This window comes from Amia ocellicauda, chromosome 13 (genome assembly GCF_036373705.1).
Source record: "Amia ocellicauda isolate fAmiCal2 chromosome 13, fAmiCal2.hap1, whole genome shotgun sequence".
In the NCBI taxonomy this organism is placed as follows: Eukaryota; Metazoa; Chordata; class Actinopteri; order Amiiformes; family Amiidae; genus Amia; species Amia ocellicauda.
In genome coordinates, this window is record NC_089862.1 from 32,563,441 (window position 1) to 32,583,733 (window position 20,293).

The following is a 20,293-nucleotide window of genomic DNA, read 5'->3' on the forward strand; positions in this document are numbered from 1 at the left end:
TCTTGGGCAGGAGGCGGTGTCAGAGCTGCGGCGGGCGGGTCTATGAGCTCCGCTGCTCCGCACACACTGCGCCAGCACTCCGGCCCGGCAGCGTGCGGGATGAGCAGCGCCAGCATGGGCGCCGGGGACTATCTGTGCGTCACCCTGCGCGGAGCGCCGCCCTGGGGCTTCCAGCTGCGGCGGGGCCCGGAGCCGCACTGCCCGCTGCGCGTCTCGGAGGTGAGGCCGGCGCTTTGTGTGCTGATGGTGATCACGATAAGAGGCGGCTGTGGTAGCAGTGTTGGTAAAAGTCGCACTTGTATAACTTTAATCAATAGCTGCAACTGATTCTTCTATAATGATAATAATGACAATGATAATAATCAAAATGTGTAGTCGTGTTGGTAAAGTCGCAGTTTAATCAATAACTGCAACTTATTCTTCTATAATAATAATAATAATAATAATAATAATAATAGTGATATGTAGTTGTAGTAGGACTGTTAGTAAAAGCCGCAGTTGTATAATTTAAGTTTAATTGCTTCTTCTATAATAATAATAATAATAATAATAATAATAATAATAATAATAATAATAACCAGTTGTTATTATTATTATTGTTGTTTAGGTACAATTAAGCGTCTCGCATGTAAAAGCTGGTAGCCTATTGCTTATGAATATAATAATCATTGCTATCATCCTCACAATTAGTTAATAACGTCGCATTTTGACGGGCTGATAAATCGACGGGCGCAATATTTCATGGCTTTGCTCAGTTTAGAAAACGTGTGAAGGTCCAGTGAAGGTCCATCCCTCGGCACTGCTGTGGGCAGAGGGACCACATGCGCACCTCAAATCAGTGGTAGCATGTTTTGCATGTGTTGTCCTGCTCATGGAAGAGTCATCTGTTTCAGTTCATCGTGAGCTTATGGAAAATGTTGGACAAAGTGGGAGAATCTGCGGTCAGTTCAGCTGTTTACTCAAACACTGACTCAGGATGGATCCCAAGTGTGGGACCTGGGGTGAAGAGATTCTGTCACTGGCTCCTTGCCCTGCTGGGAGAAGTGGCACCATCTTTGTTTTAATTTCGGTTACTTCTCTATTGGGGGTTAATAGGCAACATGATTTGAAATTCTGATTTGGTGTTTTTCCAACTTTGGTTTCCCTGTGCCATGTACTTATTCTGTTTTCATTACTGTACACGGGGTCAGCCAATATCTGATCTAGCTCGAGTGTGTGTGTGTGTGTGTGTGTGTGTTTATTTATGGGATACATTTGTGAGGAAAAAGCAGAATGCATGCCTGATAATGTGGGCTTGCAGCAATAACCAAATAATATTCATTTTGTATTTATTTATAATGTATATTAATTATTGATTTAATTATAAACATGTAATACACACACATACACAATGGGATTCTTTAGATTTCATGCATTTCTTAAGTCTTAAGTTTGTCAACACAAACCACTTCAGCTCAGTTCATTCTTCAGATCTGGATACACAACACACACACTGCATACACGCCCCGGCAAGAACTGCCACAGTGTGATGAAAACCTCGTCTTCGGCAGAGAGTGGCCTCTGGGCTCGTGTTCGCTCTGTCCGTTCTCTCTCTTCGTCTTTTTAAGATGCTCTTCCAGCAGTAAAACAGTTTGAGTGAGTTCTGAATCCTGGCAAATATCAGGCCTTATATGGTAAGGGCAGCAGATCTCGAGGTCGGCTGTGTCCCGTGGAGCTGTCAGCCTTGCCGAGCCCCTGTGCTCTGCAAGCTCTCACACTGATCTGGGGAAGAATACACACGCGCACACACACACACACACACACACACACACCCACACACCTCTGTACAGATGTTGCCGGTGCTGATGAGCAGTGGTCATATTTCATGCTGGCTGATAAGAGAAAGCAGAGCTTGCAGACAGGCACGCTGAACGTGGTGAGATCTGCTTTCTGGGAGACGGTGAAACAGGAAGCAGCACTGTGTGGCCTGTTTACAGAGGCCTGGCATTTGTAAGTAGATGTTCAAATCTGACAGGGCTGCAGTATCCATGTTTGTGTTGTGTTGGCGGCCATGAGAGAGGGGTCTCAGGCTCTCTTCTTTGGACAAATGGGCATTGGAATGGACAGACCCTCTTAAAAGTCCTTCCAGAGGGAATCTGACATATCTGTCGGGAAGATTCCTCATTATATTTAAAGAGACATGGCACCTCTGGTCCTTCGGGGCCACAGTCATAATTTCTCCCTGAATAAGTGAATAGAAGTGAGGATTCCTAGATCTACGGCATGTTTGAAGAGACCTGTAAAATCTGGCGGACCGTGACCCTCCAGGACATTTAACAGCGCTCTCTAGGTCCTTGTCTTGACTCATCTCTACCTACATTGCCTCCTGCCTCCAGTCCCTGGTGCCTTCCTTCATCCCCTCTCACTCTCTTCACTCCTCCTTTGCCGACAGGCTCTGTGATCCCGTTTCTAGTCTCTCCTGTCGTCTCTCTCCTGCCTCGCCCCCCAGTGGTGGACCCAGCATAAAGACTCACTGCACCTACCTACCCACTCCCACCACTTTCCACAGCCTCCTCAAAGCTCACCTGTCCACCCTGCCTTTTCCTGCCTCATTATACCCTGACCCTTAGCCAGGGCGACTTCCAGTTTACATAACAAGCATTTCGAAGCATAACAAAGTACAGTAATACAACCAGGACAAAAAAACACGAGCACAACAGTGTCAATTCAGAAGCATTTACAAATCCCACAACAAACAAACGAACATATGATACACTTTGATTTCTAATTACACATAACAGTCTGTGTGCCATGTCTTGCTCTTTGGATACTTTGTTTCAGCTGTGAGGATGTTTCTCTTGGTTTCCCATTCTTGTTGTGAAATATGGGACCGGACACAGAAATAATGTCATTATTTTACCTTTCCTTTGCCTCGTGACTGGATTCTGAAGCATTTTCAGCATATGTGGAGCAGCACCTATACATATTTAACCACGCTTCTTCATTTTCTCTATAGTTTACTTATTGTTGGACAGAAATGAGAATTCATAGTCATATCCGAATGATACAAATTGTATTTTTCATGGAAGCAGACGGAATCACGAAAGATAATTTTCCACAATCGCAAAATATCTTCTTTTCTCAGTTTTAGACATTACGTCAAATTATGATTTATAAACTGTAACAATTATATAAATCAGAGATAAATATAGATAGTGGAATGAGTTTGGCTCCCAGGTTTTGGACAGACAGCTGACTTGACAGATAACTAACGGGAGTTTTTCCAGGACCTCTGTGAAGCAGCTCATCGATATTGAAATACTCAAACATAAGCCGCAGATTGAGCATCATTGTATGGACCAAGAAGACATATCCTGAATTCTCTCTGCGAAGCATCCACTTCATAATGGGCTCCAGATTTCGTCTGTTAACTGTTCATTCGGTGTGTATTAGTTATGTGAATACAAAATTGCTCCAAGGCATCTCTCTAATTTGTGGATTCCACGCATCGATTCCTACATCCAAGAAAAGCTCGACTCGGCCCGGGCCAGCTTGTTATTTCGAAGTAAGACAGACTTTATGAGTTCATGACTTGGAAAACAGCCTCCGGTAGAAGATACTCAGTGTCAGTGAACTCATATCGCATGTGCAAGTTCTGGACTGTAGGTGTGGGCTCTGGTTTAGTTTTTATGAAGTTATAGATAAACTGGAAGGGTGACTTGACTTGAACTTGTGAAGCTCCAGCAGGTGTCAAAAAACCCACACACGATCCACACGCAGCCTTTGTCACCATTTGTGTGTGTCTCCGTGCGCCCGATGACTGAACACAAATGAAATGCTCAGTCCTCCAGTGACCGGGCAGTCCCTGGTATCCTATATAAAACAATGGTGGTCGTGTGCCGGTTCCCTGTGATTGTGTATTTGGCAGTAGGAACTGAGTGTGTCTATATTGACTCTTGTTCAGGTTCACAGTGGCGTAGGTCTAAGTGGCCCAGATGCACAGCGTATACTTTTAGTCTTTAGATCTGTCTTATCGTAAGGAATGTGGAGGACGTTTGGACAAACCCTACTGTCTGTCCAAGTCACCTTACTCTGTTGTTTGGCTGAATGATTCGTGCATTATTTTCTACCACAAGCCAACAGGACATCTTGAAACAGGTCCCCATTTGACTGTTAAATGTCCTTAATCCCTTCACCTCAAACCCAGTTATTGATATTTGTCCAATATCATCAGTTCTTTAATTAACATCTTTGCACACAAGTTCAGACTGATGCAGTTGAACAAATTATGCTCAAGTTTATTTACTTCTCCTTAATATGACAACCTCGCCACTTGTTATCTGTCCGTTTTGTCTTAAAGGGAAACTACACCAAACTATTGCAGCCTGGATATGCCTTTAAGATCTTTCTATCACAAAGAAGTGTAAAACAAATATACATTTGTATTCATTTTTTCACTTTTCAGGGCACGGACATGAGAAGGGTTTTTACTATTATTAATTTCCAGTGCGAGTCTGAACTTAATGTGACTTCCTGTGGACTTCCTGCCCTCCTCATCAGACACGTTATCTGCGCTTTTATCGCAAGGCCCGTCATGGTGTTTATTTTCTACGTCCTGAAAAAACACAACCTCTCTGCGGTTTCATGTGAGAGTGCTTTGATTGTTTATCGTAATTATAAACAGGGTGCCAAATCTCGAGCTCTCAGTCAGTGTGAACAATGGCAGCCGTTACTAGATTGATAAAAACCCTGTCCAGCTAGTCACATTTCAACTGCTGCCCCGTGTTGTTGGCTTTCGTATTGTCATGAACTTCATTAGTGCCCGTGCGATTTCTAATCAGTTGTGGGAAATCGATACGGATGAAAAACAACGCTGTGAGTGTCTCGGCTGTATAAACATGATCCAATACTTGAAGCATTCAGCTCAGCTCACAATCTTGATTCAGACACAATTTTATATTTGTGTTTTCGTCCAAAACTTGAATAACAAAGCTCTTTATGGCCTGTTACCTCAGTAGCCTAGTGTTTGTTTTACCTCAGAAGCAAATGGGAATCCTTTGGCAAATTATAATAGATTCACAGCCAATACTTCTTCTGCACAGTTTCTTTATAGTCGGACTCGATTGGAGGCCAGTGGATGTTCATGTGTGTTGATTATGACATTGTGCCATGGTCAGACTACTAGAGTAACGTCTAATGTACATGCAAATTTAGTTACTTATGAATGTGTGTAATTAGTAAGTTAGATCTTTGTGTGTGGAAAGACACTAATAAAGCATGTTGTATAAACATCACAGTCTCAGTCACAGGCCTTTAGTCATTGAGAAACGACTCAATTTCAGTGACTCCCAAACAGAAGAGGCATGTATTGATAATCTGTTTCGTATGTGTCGGGTGCATTTTTCATATTTGCCAATATATGACAGAAATATGTATGTTCTGGCTACACATCCTGTCTGTCTATCTGTGTATCTAACTATCTGGTTGTCAGTATATCTATCTATACACATATATAGGCTGATGTTACAGTTCAGATGGATTAGATCATAATATCCTAAGAATAACAGTCACTCTCCAGACCACTTGATAAAGACACAATTATCTGGTCAAATTTATGACTTTTGGTGGAGTTGGCTATAAAAAGCTGCTTCTGCAAGGGTCTGCCAGTACCCTGATATATATATATATATAGATATATATATATATATATATCTATATAAATATCTATAGATATATATATCTATATATCTATATAAACATTGTTGTCCAAATTAGGCAATGCCTGACAAAAGCACTTCTTGTTTTTATCATTAGCACTTCAGAGGCCATCGACCTAAGAGTCCTGAAACTTTAAAGTCTCAATACTGTGTGTTTTGTTACTCTAATTATCATGATATTACACTACAGCTCTTATGTGGACTAGTTTGAAGCCTGCTTTGGTGGCCGAGAGTGACAGAAAGATTGACTGTGAGATTCGGGGCAGATGTCAAGGACAGCATGATTCAGAAACACGCAGCGCAGTACATCCCTAAACACACGTGTTTGTGAGAGTCGGTTGTAAAGGGGGGTTGTTCCCTCAGCATCACTTTGTCCTCGGACTCCAAGTCTGCCTTCCCACCCGTGACCCCCGGGTCTGTATTTTCCACTGTCGACAATCTGTCAACAAACTGACCATGGCACAGTCAACGGCCGAGATATTCTGCTTTGCTCCCATAGAGAATTGCTCTCTCTGCCGTCTGAGTGATTAACTCCTTGTCTTCTTGCAATTTGTAAAGATAGTTCTTGAAATAAATAAAGATATGTATCTGATACAAAGAACATCACTAATAGATAAGTCTGCCTCTCTCTCACTCTCTCAATATATAAATATATATACATAAATATATATAACACGAATCACAACTTACATTCTTGTACCCTGTCGCAGTTTGATTTATTTTTGTATTCTAATCTTATAAATACAGTCACGGTACAAGTTCTGTAATTTGTGACTCTCAGGGAGGGCAAAGTTGACTCAAGGACTGTGTTGAATCAACTGGAATCTCTATAGTGTTTTACACTTAAACTCTGGGCTCGTTATGTATTTAATCACAGCCGTGGATCAATGAGCTCTTTTCTATACTCCTAAACCTCGTCATTGCCATCTCTTATTTAAGTAAATATAGTAAGGTGTGTGTCATTATATTACAAAAAGGCAAATCTGGTTATTTCATAGGGTAAGACTTTGCCAGCTTGGTACTGAGTTGAGGTTACTTTAATAATCAATCAGGACTGTCTCTGTTGTCCACATCCCGGCAATCACCTTAACTTAATTTCTCAGATAAACAAGGTACTACAATTCTGGCCTTCACAATGGTGATTTTGTCCCCTGTTCATTTTGAGAGCACAGACCTGCCCGCTGTGAACGCTAAGGTATGTGGGTAGAACTGAATCAGGCCATTATAACTGGAATTGATTCGAGTTGTCTTCTCATGCCGACCTCTCCCTGAACTCGCCCGTCAGACCAAGAATGTCTCCTCCTGCCCTCGGGGGGGGGGGATTGAATTAAAGGGAATTGGACCGGTGTAAATCTGAACTTTATTTGGGATTCTGTGGTGTGTAAAAGGGCTCTAACACAAAACTAAACTGATCCCAGAGATTCACACATACCTGTCTCCTCCCCGAGCCGAGGAATCCCAAGAATCCCAAGTCTGCCTGCCGTGACCGATGAGCTGGGGATGGTTTTCCTCAGCTGACCCAGTCAAGCATCTGCCTGGCTTTGTTTACCCCCGCGCTGTTGGGAGGCTGGTGCTGTGCGTCCCTGTAGCTGAGGACGCGGGACGTCAGCGAGGAATGCGCACGGACCACCTGCCCTCACGTGGGGGTGGGGAGGAGAAAGACATTGCTGTGTTGGACTCAATCATTGAAGAAGGCAGCGTACAGCACAGTCGTGAGGCTCTTCGTATCGCTGAGGGCATTCGATTCCGCAAAAAGGTTCAGGTCACGCAAAAATGCTCTTAAATCTCATGTGTGCAAGTTTTCCTTTTCAGGAGAAAGTTGGCAAAGGGATCTGACAGAGGAGGCTTTCGGAGCGCAGGGAGCTGCTTCCCTTAAAAGGCAGTTGTTTTTTATTATGCCTTTTCGAAGCGCTGGCTGCAGAGCTGGGATTGTAAAGTCGTGACTCACCACGTTTCTAAAAGGGCCAAAGTGCGTTATTTTCTGACAATGCAGAAAACTAGGACATATTTAGATACTTTTCTTACCCGGGCACTAGTCGAGCCTTTGTCATGGTACTGTAAGGTGCATTTGAAAGACTAATACTGGCCGTCTGACAGAGGTGTGTTATAATATCTTCGCAGTGCTGTGTACCGCTGCATTTCTGGTTTGTTTCATAATCTGTCTTGTTCCTAGATTATTGTTCCTTGTTTATAAATGAGAATTGGCAGTTATGGTTTCCTGTTTTATGCTGTTTTCACAGACTGGTCAGGGAGAACTAAACTGTCTCCGGGAGTCGGGACACTGCTATATGGCCAGATAACTTTATTTTTTCGCACTGTGGAGCAGAACAGCAACAGCAGAAAGGAAGGGGGTAATCTGGGGGAGAACAAAGTGTAAGCCAAGAGGCCTTTACTGACATGCTGCTCAGGATGGCATCGCCAATGTCCATCGAAGTCAACACTGACTGGGTTTGCAGTCATATTCTGCTCTGGGCTGGTCAACCTCATCCTGTGATTTAGAAAGTACACGAGATGTAGGAATAAACGCAACTATGTATAGTGCCTAAACACAAAATAAACACACTAACAAACTAAGGAAAAGACTAAATGTATATGACATAAGATATGGCCAAAAGGGTGTGGCGAGAGGTGCGGTAGTGTTTGGTAGAAGGTGGAATAATCTGGTTTTGGAATCGCAGGCTGGTGAAGATCGTGCCACTGCAGTGCCAACCACCCTCTCTGGTGCCGTCACTGGATTCTGATCTCATGTGTGTTTCAATCAGCTCTCTGTAGCTCGAATAAAACCCCCAACCACACGGTCTCCAACAGTGTAGCACCTGGTCAGTTACAACAATGGGGTGTGACTGTGTTGTCCCGTGTGCACCTGCGTTTGTCCACCCCGTGTGTAATTAGTAGCAACACGTGCCGGTCACAGCCTCTCTCCCTGTCCCCTCCGTCTGTGGTCTCGGTGTCCAGTCTACCACAGCCTCTCTCCCCTCTATCCGTGGTCTCGGTGTCCAGTCTCTGGTGGTCTCGGTGTCCAGTCCATCACAGCCTCTCTCCTCTCTCCTCTCTCCTGTCCCCTCTGTCCGTGGTCTCGGTGTCCAGTCTCTGGTGGTCTCGGTGTCCAGCCTGCAGACCTTATAAGGGCAGCACAAGCGTGAGGTCACTGAGTCAGAGAGCAGCCATTTGCCGGCAGAATTCTGTTTTCTGTGCCTCTTACTCACTAACACTTTGTGAACCGTTACAGCGTTTCATTTAAAAACTTGTCTACCTTCCAAGTGTGTGACCTCTGTGAACCCACCCCCCCCCCCGACCTTGCAGCATAATGCGTTCAGTCCCCCAGCTCCAACCCCCCATCGAGGCCTTCGTGTCGTTCAGGCCGCTGTTCGGCATTGCGGGAGACCCCGTCACTTTCAGCCTAATTCGTTCCACATTGGACATGATGTTGTTGAAACAAGAAAAAGAAAAACAATATTCCTGGAGACCAGAGATCGTAGCGTCGCGTGTTAATCCTGCAATGACGATCAAGTGGGTCTTGCCAGTGTTTTCGTAGATAAGAATTTCCTGGCAACAACAACAAAGAACAACATAATTCAACTGCTTTTAAATCCTGCTGATGGTGCTCATTAAACTAATAAGTTATTATGATATAAATCACTGCCACTTTTCATTTGTACCAAAGTTATTTCTCTATACAATTAAGCTAATAAATAATGTTTATTTCTTTATGAGTTACTGGTTTATCTTCCTTAGTGTCATTTCAAGCATTTTCTATTCAATGTGTTAAATGTTTATTTGAAAACAGTCACACACACACAAAAGTTGGTGAGTGATCGTTCTCTAAGTGAAAGATGTTTGATTCTCCTCCCAGCTTTACCCCACTCAGCAGAACCAACCGAGGACCAGGGAACGTTTGCACCCAGACTTAACCTTAATCTCTCGGCTGGCTATCTCTGCTCTAATCCCTCTCCTCTTTGAACCAGCATCTCTCGAGCCCGGGGGTCTCTAGGGGGTCACAGGAGAGCCGATGTCTGTGACACCTTTCTGAGACGTGTCTGTCACCAGCACATCAGACAGGGGCCTCTGTCCAGGAGAGACCAGGCCAAACCTTTGATTGTCGAGGTACAGCTTGATTTATGTCCAACTACAACGCAGAGAAATGTCGCAGTGTAAACCACGCAGCCGTTTTCAGTTTGAATTTAGACACGAATGGAAGAGACGAGGCGTGTATTAATCCTCCTTATCAATTGACATCTCTGGTTTGTTTTGTTCTGGGAAAGTTTGTCCTGACAGAGAAGTCATTTGTTATTTGTTTATCGGTTTATTTGTTTATTCCAACGTGTGTATGCAGAGCCACACAAACAGGGCGGCGAACAGCGTGTTTCCAATCATCCCTCAGCGCTGGAAAGACCGCAAACAAGAACATATTTAGAGCAAGATTCACCAAGTATAATCGTATACGGCTGAGATCATGAGGTTCTGTGATTATGAGTCATAATGACGTTACTCCTGAGGACCCCCGAACCCATTGTTTTCGTGACAGTCCGTTCTGGGGCTCCCGACGGACAGACTAATCAAATCAAATCTCTCGATTCACACGTTATAAACAGGCAGCGGATCTGGATCGGAGATGGAGGAATCTGGAGGAAATTATCAGTATGACATGTGTTCCCTGGTTGGCAGCTTGGAAGTGTTTGCACAGGATTAGAAAACATAATTGTTTAAAGCTGCATGCCAAGGAGGACCCGGGGGGCCAGGGATTATATTGGACATGATTACAGAAGGTGTGTCACTGTGGGGACACATGCAGTTACCTCTCCATCTGTGTGGGAGAGAAATGCCGCTGTCAAGAGTCCGTCTTGTTCTCGTTGGTCTTGTTTTTCTTCTTGTTGCAGCAGTTCTAGTAGTGATGGATACTTTTAGGTTTTGCTGTAACCTATATTCCTTGAGTTTTGTATCATATCTCTGTTTGGCGTCCCTGTGGCCTCGGCTCCGGTTACACACTTCACTTCGAGTCTGTCTGTCAGGAGAAATGCGTTGCTCTGACTCGACACGTCCTGTTTCTGGAGAAACACATTTCAGTGTCTGACAATGATCTGGAAGCAGCAAGAAACCAAAACACGTCTGTCCGTCGGTCACTGATCTGAGGTAAACGGCGGCATCGTCCCTCACCCGTGATGTGTAGATCTCGCCTCTTAAAAACAAACTCCTTTGTTGTGTTTCTTATTACCGTGTCTGAAAGTCTTAGTGATTTGGTATCAACACCACTCCCCAGTTGGCGTGTAACCCAGGGCGTGTGAATTCTGTTTCCCGACACACTTGGCGGTATGTGAGATATGATTTTTCCAGGATAAAGCGAGGGTACAGTGTGTGTGTTATCAACAACAGCACAGGACGTTGTGCTGATTTTAAACAGAAACGCAACACCAAATATTCTGCAAAAAAATGTGCTTTATCTGGTTACAATGGTACTCGAAATAAACGGCAGCTTTTGTTTATGTGTTTACAAAATTGCATCATGTTTTACACACACACACATACACACAATGTATTGCTTTTCCAAAATGCACAGTCTATATGCTGCAGAGGGTTGCCTTTCAGTTCCCAGGTGTAAAGGCTGAAGAGATTCGAGGACAGAGCCTTAATTAGTCGAACCATAACGAGGCGACTCCCTGAGGTTTTAATTTTCATTTTCTGTCTAAAATCACCAGATTTTCGCTTCCTTTTTTGGGAACGAGCGAATGTTGTGACTTGATTTAGTGCTTCATTAGCTCGCAGGGCTGAGCCGTATTATTAGTGACAGTGTCTCGGTCAGAAACACCATATAGGGCTGTGCCATGGCGGAGCTGGCAGCCTGTGCCCCTCTGTGCTTTATCAGAGGGCTGTGGAGGCTGGGCAGGGTGAGCTGTATCTGCCACATATCTGAGCTTTGTGGTTCTTTTAGATCTTGTGGTTTGATGACGGTGAAGGAAGATGACAGCAGCGCAATTCGGCAAACACATCAGACCAGTGAAAATTTTCCAATCAGAAATCTCTGCAAACTCTGTGAGAAACTCAGAGGAACTGGATGTCCAATCGAGAGGAGGCCATTCGCCCCATCGTGCTCGTTTGGTGTCCATTAATAACTAAGTGATCAAGGATCCTATCCAGTCTGTTTTTGAATGTTCCCAAATTGTCTCTTCAGCCACATCGCTGGGGAGTTTGTTCAGATTGTGACGCCTCTCTGTGTGAAGAAGTGTCTCCTGTTTTCTGTCTTGAATGCCTTGTTGTCGTTGCAAGCAGATTGGGTTGGTCTTAATCTAATCGGCTTTGATATGCAATCTTCAAATGCAGAATGGTAATAACGGCGCTTATATAAGACATCAACTTCACTGCAGGAAATGAGCTAAAGGCCCTTAAGGGGAAAAACAAAAGAAAATGTTAAAACTATGCAAAAGAACATAAGGACATGAGAAAGTGTCCAATCGAGAGGAGGCCATTCGCCCCATCGTGCTCGTTTCGTTCATTCCAGTTTGTGACGCCTCTCTGTGTGAAGAAGTGTCTCCTGTTTTCTGTCTAGAATGCCTTGAAGCCCAATTTCCATTTGTGTCCCCGGGTGCGTGTGTCCCTGCTGATCTGGAAAAGCTGAAGACTCAAAAGTTTTCATCGATGTAATTAAAGCTGCTGGTCTTACTCACAGGTGCCCATTAACACTGTTTTGGGGAGATCAGTGATCAGTGAGTCATAACTCCTACGACTCAGTTGGCTTGCCCTCACTTTACTCCCCCGGGCCGTGTGTAAACCCTGCTGTGTGTAAACAAGACTGAGACGCATTTCAGGAGTTCAGACAACGCCGATAAATGCATTTATGTAGCAGAAGGTAAATAGAGTTTATTTGGGCCAGGACTCTCTGGACCTGGCCAGGAGGATGAGGCCATCAGACCCCCCACTAGATGGAGTCAAAGAGCTGCTGCACAGGCGGTTTGGGTTTCTTCCTCCCGAAGCTGCGTGTTTGAATGAATCTCAATGATCCCGGCAGCCTATGAATGATATGAAAGAAACTCATCTAGAGTATGTGATGTAATTAAGAAATGTTTTATTTATTTATGTTTCTGTTTTTTTAGGGAAACATCCACTTTGAACGCACGTCAACTGTCTTCCTAAATGCTAGAGATAGTCAGATAAAGAATAAGACCCACTGAAGAGCAAGTCAGTAATAAAAGTTTTAACTCTGAATCTGAACTCTTATTATGTTACTCATGTTTATTACTCACCCCAGTACTCCATGACACACCAGCATGTTTAAACTATTTTGTGTTTGTTTAATAAAGCAAGAAAGATAAAATGGTAAATTTCAATGATCTGACTCATTTCTGGGATGCCCTTTTTAAGTCCTAAAAAGTTATACACATTTCACACAGTCCTGAGACAATTATTTACTATATACTGCCACCTTGTGGTCCATCTTGTAAAATTATATTTTAAGTATCCTAAACTGAAAAAAACGGTAAAAGAACCATCAAATTCACAATCTTGTTGTTGTTGTTGTTGTTGTTGTTGTTGTTGTTGTTGTTAGTAGTAATTGTAGTATTTGATTTGTTTCTTGAAGTCTAATTCTGACTGTCAAAAGTTTAACAGTGCTGTCAGCTTTAAACAAAAGTCAAAATTCTCCACATCCATCTGAAGTCTAAACACAGACAACAAACTTGGCCTTTGCAGCCTGCACTACTTTCCTTTGCTCCTCCACCTCAAACACCCTAAGCTCCTTGTCTCACTCCACCAAGAGTGAGAGAGTGTGTGTGCATGTGCGTGTGCGTGTGCATGTTTGTGTGTGTGTGTGATAGGGGGGTTTGATGGCCTCGTCTCCACAGCCAGGTTGCATGTTTTCTCTGTCCAGTACATCAAAGGCCAACAGTATATTGCAATCGATCCCCTCACTGTCCTGCCCTCACTGTCTGAAACGCTCCTTCAATAATAAGAATTGATCGCTAAATCGATCCCCCCGTTCTGTATTGTGCCGAGCTGGACCTCCGAGCCTCCCTGGTGTCCCCGGCAGTGCTGTGTGCAGCAGAACCGGGCTGTGTGGGTCACTGGATCACTGACCTCCTTCAGAAGTCATAAAGCGCTGAGATCTGCTCAACTTCTTTTCAACCACTTTAAACTTTTGAGGTGACGATTGTGACCGTCAGTCAGACTGCTCTTGGTGTCGTCCTGCAGGGCCGCCTTGTCGGGTGCTGTGAGGCATTGATGTATTGTCATTGTGGTGCGTTGTCACCAACAGTCACACAGCAGACTGCCATGATGGTGCACCCAGTTTGACATTGTCCATCATGACAGAGCCAGATGAGGTGATGTGCCAGCCTCAAAACAGGCTCTCACTGGAGCAGCAATCCAGGCATCGATGGCAAGCGATTGTGAGGAACGATGTCAGATCTGTCCAAGAGTGGAAATCCTTTTTTAATATTTATTTTTGTACTCGAACCATCTGGTGTCCTTCAGCAGAAGTCAGGCACGTGGTCTTCATAGCAACAACAGCAGCAACAACAAGGACTACACAAAGTAACATCAGTCATGGACAACTGAACAACTGCCAGCACAGTGAAAATTGTCTGCGTATGTCTTTAGTAAAAACAAAAGCAGTGTATTCAGATATATGTGTCCTGGTCAAGAACTAATTTCTGATAGAATGTGTTCTTCCTTCTTCATACTAAATAACTTAATTAAATAATTTTATGTTATTTTGTCATCGGGAAATGCTGAGAAGCAGCACATTGGCTACCTGTTCCTTGACTGATTCAGGAACAGACTGAGGCTGTTAATTCTGCGTTGTGAGCCGCTGTTGAGAGGAAGGATTGGACTGACACACCAGGAAAGCACAGTTGATCCCGGGGGTTCCCGCAGTCGCGTGTGTATAACGGAGCAAATGTCGTCCCTGGCATCAGTGAATGATTAGAGAACCCTGTTGCTATCGAGTGACACAGGGAAGAGCACGGCTGTGGATACACCTGCTGTCCGCTAGTCCAGGAGGGGATGTTTTATTTTAGCTCTACATTTCAGTCTTAATAGTCCTTCTGGGACGAGAGGCAACATGATCCCGCAGCGCCCGGCATCGCAGCTAGAGGGAGGGAGAGTGCAGGAGAACGGAGCGACACTCACACTCTCGAACACACAGAGACACAAACAAAAAGCAAAGCCCCTTCCTCACCTTGTCCAGACTTCAATGGGTTTGAAAACCTCTCAAAAACAGGAAAAGGGTGTTGGGATGTTGATCTCATTCCTGAAAGGTCACAGAGACACATACATCCCATACAACCTAGAACACAAAACAAATCATAATTTGATTCTATCAATCTATCTCTCTGTCTATCTATCTATCTTGCTAGACCTCTGAAGGTGTACTGTGGTATCTGGCACCAAGACATTAGCAGATCCTTTAAGTCCTGTAAGCTGCGAAGTGGGGCCTCCATGGATCGGACTTGTTTGTCCAGCACATCCCACAGATGCTCGATTGGATTGAGATCTGGGGAATTTGGAGGCCAAGTCAACACCTTGAACTCGTGATTCATCAGACCAGGCCACCTTCTTCCATTGCTCTGTGGTCCAGTTCTGATGCTCACCTGCCCATTGTAGGTGCTTTCGGCAGTGGACAGGGGTCAGCATGGGCACCCTGACTGGTCTGCGGCTGCGCAGCCCCATACGCAACAAACTGCGATGCACTGTGTGTTCTGACACCTTTCTATCAGAACCAGCATTAACGTTTTCAGCAATTTGACCTAAAGTAGCTCGTCTGTTGGATCGGACCACACGGGCCAGCCTTCGCTCCCCACCTGCATCAATGAGCCTTGGCTGCCCATGACCCTGTTGCCGGTTCACCGCTTTTCCTTCCTTGGACCACTTTTGATAGATACTGACCACTGCAGACTGGGAACACCCCACAAGAGCTGCACTTTTGGAGATGCTCTGACCCAGTCGTCTAGCCATCACAATGTGGCCCGTGTCAAAGTCGCTCAGATCCTTACACTGCCCATTTTTCCTGCTTCTAACACATCAACTTTGAGGACAAAATGTTCACTTGCTGCCTAATATATCCCACCCACTGACAGGTGCCATGATAACGAGATTATCAGTGTTATTCACTTCACCTCTCAGTGGTCATAATGTTATGGCTGATCAGTGTATATATATATATAGATAGATAGATGGATGGATTACTGTGAGTTATGATACATTCCATTTGTAGAAGTGTTATTTGTTTTAATATCAAAATGTATTGTAATGGTTTACTCTCCTGTCTCTAGGGGCTGTTTATACTCTTGTGTCTGCTGTGTTTACAGTCTCAGTGTGTTTCTCTCCATCTGTCCGGCTGTGAATCAAACTCTCCAGAGCGTTGCTCTTCCCAGGGTCTGTGTTTGAGTCCCACGCGCAGGATTCTCTCTCAGGCTGCTTTGCACACTTAATCACAAACTCAACCGAGTCGACTACATGAACCACACGAGACTCCTGAGCGGCTGAAGACGCCCTGACGACCCCCTGACACTTTCCAGGGGGAAAGTCAAGCATATGCCCAGCTGTCCTCTGTCCTGACTGGGCTCCACGATTCTCCAGTCTGATTCGCTGGGCCGGTGGGAGACTGGAGACTGACTGCTATCCCTCACAGCTCCTGAGATACTGGGAGAACCTGGTCTCTCCTTTGAGTTGCGCTGGACTCCTGTGTGCCAACACAACTGTCATCTCCACATGCCCTGCCAGCTGAAGCGACTCCTGACGAATCTGGGTGGTCCACAGATACACTGTCCCCTCGCAGAACCTGAGCTATCAGCTGCTGTTGGGACAAACCGCAAAGTATAGGCAGATAAACGTGCATCTCTGTGGACGACTCGGTGCCACAGTGATGTACCCGGTTCTCATTACTGGGCAATTCGCAGCTAAAGACTTCTGTCCAGATCAAAATCAGCCCCTACTGATCAATAATAACTCATGAATTGAAGATCGATGCTCCCACTGCTTTGCCCATTCAGAACTAATGTGTTTTTAATATATGGCGCTATATATGACATATATGGGGTGTATTTTAAATACAATTCAGTCTGCGATGCAAATATTTATGTTATAGGCTGAAAATAAGTAGTGAGGTTTATTTCTACAATATATTGTATATACATATTAAATAAATATATGAATTACAGATCATTAAAACAAATATCCCATATATTTAAAATATACAAAAAGGGGCCAATTCTGGTATATGGAAAATGCATTTATACCATTTATTTAATGTATATTGAAAATGTATATTTGTTCTGTATGGGGGCAGGAGAATATCGGAGCTCAGAGGAAGTGCATGATGTGATATTTATAAATAAATTAGGAATCCGCAGCCGTTATTGTAAATGTGACCCATTTTTTGTTTTACTTTCTCTCTGGCTCTCAATATATAGATATGGTGTTGATATATATTTATGTGTTTAAGGGAAGGGAGGTTTGCAATGAGATGTTGGAGCTGCAGTGTACCTGTCACTCACTCTCCTGCCCCTCCAGGGCTTGTCCTTTCACAGCGGCTCTGGTGTCACAGTATTATTTCACACCGTCCCTCTCTACTGTACGGACGGACGGCAGTGCACTATAAATGCCCCAGTCCTGGCGTCACTTCACTCACATCCAGCTGAGGGGGCTGTTTCTTAAGCTCTGGTGGAAACACAGTCACACTTTTCCTCAAGTTGCATCTCCCCCGCCGCAGGCTTCCGTGTTTAAGGAGTATTTAATCTGACCTGCACTGTGCGTCTCCTTATATCACATACAGTACAACGGCCGACTGGTCCATCACTGGCCATGTGACCTCATGTCAATTAGCCGGGGCTTCAGCAAGATGGGTTTGATCTGCCTGTGCCCTACCTGTCCAATATTAGCTGTACAATTGTGTCCAAAGGCAAGAGCAGACCTGTGACATGCTGTTTTTCTGAAGTGCAGTGTGCCCCCCCCCCTGCTGTACACGTCTGGGTGTCCGCTTTTGCTTCTACGTGACTTCAGGGCTCTGTGTGTCAGTTCATATTAATCCCCGGGTTTCTGGTTCCTCTCAGTAATTCTGGCACCTAAAAGCAGTGGAGCGGGCTGCGCTTCAGGACTGCTTTGTCCCCCATTTTATTTTTAATTTATTTTCCACCCCATTTTGGAATTGCCATCTACTGAACTCGGCTCAGCCCGTCCGATCACCGTGCTCCTTGGGGCCGGATGAGACCAAGCACCTGGACAAACCTGGCGTTGGCACAGGCGGGAAAGGAGACCAGCTCTCTCTCACCTGGAGAAGTGGGGCATGCACTGTGGGCACAGGGTCTCTTGGCTTCTTCCCTTGGTGGCCCTTCCTCCATTTCTCTCCTCTTGTGTTCAGCTTCGCAGTGACGGAGGTTGCCTGTTGTTTTTATTGCTTACGATGTTTTCAGGTGGATTGTAGATCGTATTCACTTTCACATCCCCTGGGAGTGTGTCCTTGTCCTCCTCAGGTGTCAGGAATCATTGTAGAACAGGTTCCAGATCCCAGAGTAATAATTTGGTTCTAAACTGGGAGCAGACTGAGCTATAAAATCAAGATTCGGTGAGATCTAGGCCCCCCGGTTTAAACTAAAATGCCCTCGATGCTCTCAATGCCCCCAAAGACTATTTCTATCTTTAAAACATATGCATGTTTGATTTATGAGGCTGAAAGAAGATTACATCTCCAGTGTAATAAACTTAGGATCTTTCCCCCGTATTAGATTTAAAAATGAAAGCATCGCAAGATTGAGAGACAGATGTGGGATATGCTGTTATTGGATGTTTGCTGTTGTTTTGCTTCCTCCGGTATTTGAGAGCAGAGCTGTATATTTTACCCATGCTAAACTGATAATCCTCCCGGGAGCCTGAACTGAACCCCGGTTACTTTTCAGGATGTTAGTGATTTCTGGTGTAAAGAAGTCTGTGCATCAATCTGCGATACCTTACAGCAAAAACAATGCAATGGAGTGGGATTGTTGAAAAAATCTGCACGAGGTAAATTGTGGCTAGCTGTACACCAAATATTATTGTCTATGTAGCATTTTTATAGATATCTGTCTGTCAGTGAAGATGTTTAGATGACACAGGTGTTTTTCACGGATATGTCAAGCGAAGGATTTCATTCCAGTTGAATTGTTTGAGATGTAGGGTTACTAATGCAATTCAACTCACACATGCAAAGAAGTAATTCAACAATTACAGAAATAATTCACAAACATAGAGATTGTGCCTCGGTGGTGTAACTTCATTTCAGGAGCTGTCCCAATTTGCACATGCTGGAGTTGTGCAGCAAGCGTTTAAACCAGACGACTTATATGGGAACATGGAAGTAAAACTATTCTCTGGCAGAGCGGTTTAGACATGGGGGGAAGGAAAAGTGCTGGCACTGAAGTAATAAAATGGAAAACATCTGATCTATTGTTTGACTCGTCTCCTTGGACGTGTTTCCTAAGAAAATCCAAACAGAGCGTGCATGCCTTTCCATATACAGTCTGTATGGGTCAGATAGATCAGAGAAAGCAAGGTGCTCCCTTCTCCCACGAGAGCTGTTAAGAAGCCAAACACAAACACGGTAAACAGTGCCGCCTGTACGACACACTGTCCCCTGACTCTCGCTGTGTTCCTGCAGGTGGACGAGGGAGGACGGGCCGCGGCCGCCGGGCTCTGCCAGGGCGATGAGGTGGTGTCGTTGAATGGGGAGCCCTGCGCGGATCTGTCCCTTGCCGAAGCTGTGGCTCTGGTCGACGCCCCCGCTGACAGTCTCCAGATGCTCGTCAAGAGGTAAAAGCTTGCGCCGCGGCCGACTGATGTCTCTGTGAAATCGCCATCTCGATATGGAAAATGAACAGGAGTCTTGGTCCCACTCCCTGCTCTCCAACCCTGGTCCTGGACTGAGTTTTACAGGTCAACCTCAATAAGCAATTTCTAAACACTGGGAACACTAGCTATCAATCAGATTAGTGAACTCTAGACCAGGGCTCACCCGCCTTTTAGTTGGCGAGACCCCTTTAAACACCGGCGAATGTTTCTGTGACCCCCAAATGCGTCGCAGACAACATCAACCATCATAAACATTGCATTGCAACTCATCTAAGCTGTTTATACTTTCATCTTACAGTGTTCAAAGACATTTTAAGTCATAGTACTTTATTTTATATTTACAAGACAATAGCAACAACAACAAAACTGCATCACTAACAAGAATCACGCTGAACTGTGACCGCATGTCTATATTGTGTGGTAACCCAATGAACTGAAGGATAGGCAGGCCTTTTCTGTCTCCAAACCATCTAAAAATGACTGGAACACCTGCTGAACTGACCGCAGCTACATGTCTCCCAGTGCTTAATGAATGCTTTAAGGGAGATCCATAAAACCTGGTAGATTGGGACCTTCCAGGAGCACAGCTGGAGGAATGGGACTGAAACACAAGTGAATAATGAACGTTATACCATATTGAGACGTATAAGCATCTCCTGCACGTGTGCCATGAGGGCTTTCCTTCCTAAATAAGGTTGTGACCTCAACTTCACCTCCTCCAGATTTAAAAAGGGACCTAATCCAGATTGTTAATGTTCCACACATTGCCTTGTGTCTGTGGTGCAACT

The 20,293-nt window shown here is 44.6% G+C and overlaps 1 protein-coding gene across 1 annotated transcript in view; it reads left to right on the top strand.

The window, feature by feature from the left end:
• The first annotated feature begins 65 nt into the window (after positions 1 to 65).
• Positions 66 to 20,293, top strand: part of synpo2a (synaptopodin 2a) — a 40,214-nt gene continuing 19,986 nt past the window's right edge. Inside the window, exons 1-2 of the mRNA XM_066720642.1 lie at positions 66 to 219; positions 19,315 to 19,466. Of these exons, the coding sequence (XP_066576739.1) occupies positions 100 to 219; positions 19,315 to 19,466 (272 nt within the window). The 5' untranslated portion in view covers positions 66 to 99. The remainder of the gene's footprint in view (positions 220 to 19,314; positions 19,467 to 20,293) is intronic.